This window comes from Scylla paramamosain, chromosome 8, assembly GCF_035594125.1.
Source record: "Scylla paramamosain isolate STU-SP2022 chromosome 8, ASM3559412v1, whole genome shotgun sequence".
Lineage (NCBI taxonomy): Eukaryota > Metazoa > Arthropoda > Malacostraca > Decapoda > Portunidae > Scylla > Scylla paramamosain.
In genome coordinates, this window is record NC_087158.1 from 27544540 (window position 1) to 27547472 (window position 2933).

The 2933-nt window shown below is 46.1% G+C and overlaps 1 protein-coding gene across 1 annotated transcript in view; it reads left to right on the top strand.

Moving 5' to 3' along the window:
• The window catches only part of LOC135102564 (rho GTPase-activating protein 17-like), a 52639-nt gene extending 50869 nt beyond the window's left edge, over positions 1-1770 (top strand). The window contains exon 5 of the mRNA XM_064007844.1: positions 1396-1770. Within this exon, the coding sequence (XP_063863914.1) occupies positions 1396-1770 (375 nt within the window). The remainder of the gene's footprint in view (positions 1-1395) is intronic.
• Positions 1771-2933: the final 1163 nt, after the last annotated feature.

A 2933-nucleotide genomic window follows, 5' to 3' on the forward strand; every position in this document is an offset into this window, starting at 1 on the left:
TCTCTCTCTCTCTCTCTCTCTCTCTCTCTCTGGGGGTGGACTGCCAAAATGACTCCATCCATCAACCAGAGAATCACATAAAGTTAGCCGGCTATTAATCAACTCACTAATCATTTGTCCTGGAGTTCGTTCTCGTTTCTACATCGTTACCAGTTCTGCCCGCGTCATCAGAACCTGGGATTACTAATTTCTACAGTGTTATTAAGTTCCGTCTTTCATAATAATACACGTTTGCTCCTTCTCTGTAACGTTGTCTTGTCAGGTTCTCTTCACGTCATCAGAACTTGGGATTACTTACATCTACAGTGTTATTGAGTTCTGGCTTCAGTTTTCGTACGTTCTTACTCTTTGCTCGTGTCGTTATTGGGTTCCGTCTACGTCGCTGAAACTTAGGATTAATTACTTCTGTGTTGTTAGGTTCTGTCTTTGATAGTAATGTTTTCTCTCTCTCTCTCTCTCTCTCTCTCTCTCTCTCTCTCTCTCTCTCTCTCTCTCTCTCTCTCTCTCTCTCTCTGGTATCGTTATAAGGGTCTCTCTCTCACTAGAACCTAAGATAATTTATTTCTTCATTATTATCAGGTTTAGTGTTTGAGAATAATACATCATGACTTTTTTTATATCGTTACAAAGTTCTCTCTCTCATTCTAACCTACTGTTGTTGTTGTTGTTGTTCCGCATCGTCACAAGGTTCTGTCTCATTATACCTACAACTTATTTTTCTATGTCATTCCCAGGTTCTGTCTTTCGACATATCCAACCAGAACTCTTTCTCACATTGTTATAAGGTTCTGTTTCTTATTAGAACCTCCTGACACTCCTCAAACAAGTTCTATCTAATTCTAAAGAGTTCTCCCCGGCACTAGAACCTATGCAGTAAAGTTCAGTGAATGTTTGTTTTTTTTTTGTTTTTTTTTTAATGGCCAGAAATTAAGTAAAGGTTCTGTGCCACGTAAAAATGAAATGCCACGAAATAAAGATTGATTAGAGTCGCATCATTAACTAATTTCACCCGCCACATTGTAACTCGTTGTATTGATTTTATCTGAAAGTTTAATAAGAGAGTTTTGTCCGAAATATACATCGTTAGGAGCCTTTGTCATGTTTCACGATAACTTTTACATACGACAAAGGAAGGAGGCGAATGAGTACAGATGTGTGTGTGTGTGTGTGTGTGTGTGTGTGTGTGTGGAAGGAGGAAGTAGCGTGCTTAATTTTCTGAGTGATTGAATGGAAAGAGAAAGCAAAGTAAATCTGTACCTCCCTGACCCAAACATTCCTCCTCGCCGCTCCTTCACATCAGTGCTAACAACAGTAATCTTGAAGAGCCACCGCAGCTCCATCTACCCTCACAAGTGACCCAAGAAAACAATCTCTTAACCTTCACCATAAACCAAGTTGGCCGATCACACTGACCTTGAGCTGCCGAGACCAAACCCCAGACCCCCAACAGAACCAGCACCGAAACACAACACATCCAACAGATCCTCCCCCAAAATACCCACAAGCCAATACCCTACGGAACACCCAGCACCTCCCCCAACACTCAACACCCAAAACCCTTCCCACAAAACCCAAAAGACTCTTCACACCCAACACCCTAATCCCAAAACCTCTCCACCAACACCCTCCCCCTCCCCCAACACCCTACCACCACTGCCTCCACCCCCCACCAGCCACCAGCAGCATCCCGTGAACGCTGAGTCGATCTCATGTCGGAGGCGCATCAGAGGCCATCCACTCCAGCCCAGCATCGACCTGGACAGCCTCTGACCACATACCGGACATTACTCCCGCTGAAGCCTATTATCGGGAAGGCTCTCCGGCTGATATATTTCCCGAGCGATATACCAACCGGAGCGAAGCAGAGAGAGAGAGAGAGAGAAAGAGAGAGAGGCAGAGGGAGAAGGGGATAGGTATGCAAAGGGAAGGCAGGAGAGAATGAGGGAGAGAATGAATGAGAAGGAAGGAAAGTAAAAGGGGGAGTTAGTTAGGGAAGGTCAGAGGGGAAGGGAGAGTTAGAGAAGAGAGGAAAGGGGCGAGGAGTAAGTTAAGAGGAAGGAGGAGAGGAAAAGGAGGACAGTCACAGAAGAGGGGAGAATAAAGTGAGAGAGAGATAGAGGGGAGGGAAAGGGGAGGAAGTAAATAGGGAAGAAAGAGCATAGGAGGTGAGAAGTTGGAGGGAGAGGAGAGAAAGAGAGGGGAAGGGGAAAGGGAAAGGAAGCGAAGTACGTACACAAGAGGGGAGATGAGGGGAGAAGAGAGAGAGAAAGGGAGTAACAAGGGGAAGAAAGGAGAGAGGGAGAAGGACGGAAGTAACAGAGGGAAGAATCTGAAGAGGGGAAACGAGGGAAGTGAAGAGGAAGATACGAAAGGGAGTGAAGGAAGGAGAGGAGAAGGAAGAGAAAACAAGGGGATGGGAGGAGGAGGAAGAGGAGGAGGAGGAGGAGGAGGAGGAGGAGGTCACAACCCATTGGTTCCTAAGGTTAATAGAGGAAGCTTTCTCTACTTGGGGTATTTTGGCGAACTCTCTCTCTCTCTCTCTCTCTCTCTCTCTCTCTCTCTCTCTCTCTCTCTCTCTCTCTCTCTCTCTCTCTCTCTCTCTCTCTCTCCGCAAGCCACACAACCCTGTCCATCTCTCACTACTAACAACCTCACACACACACACACACACACACACACACACACACACACACACACACACACACACACACACACACACACACACACACACACACCTTTGCCTTACCTCACCTGACGCAGCCTGGGTTTTCTTCTTTAATTAACACACACCTACACAATCACACCTATACCGTGCCCGTGTGTGTGTGTGTGTGTGTGTGTGTGTGTGTGTGTGTGTGTGTGTGTGTGTGTGTGTGTGTGTGCACTCTCAATCACACTCAAGGGTCAATTATTCAAGGGATTTCTAGGAGCGG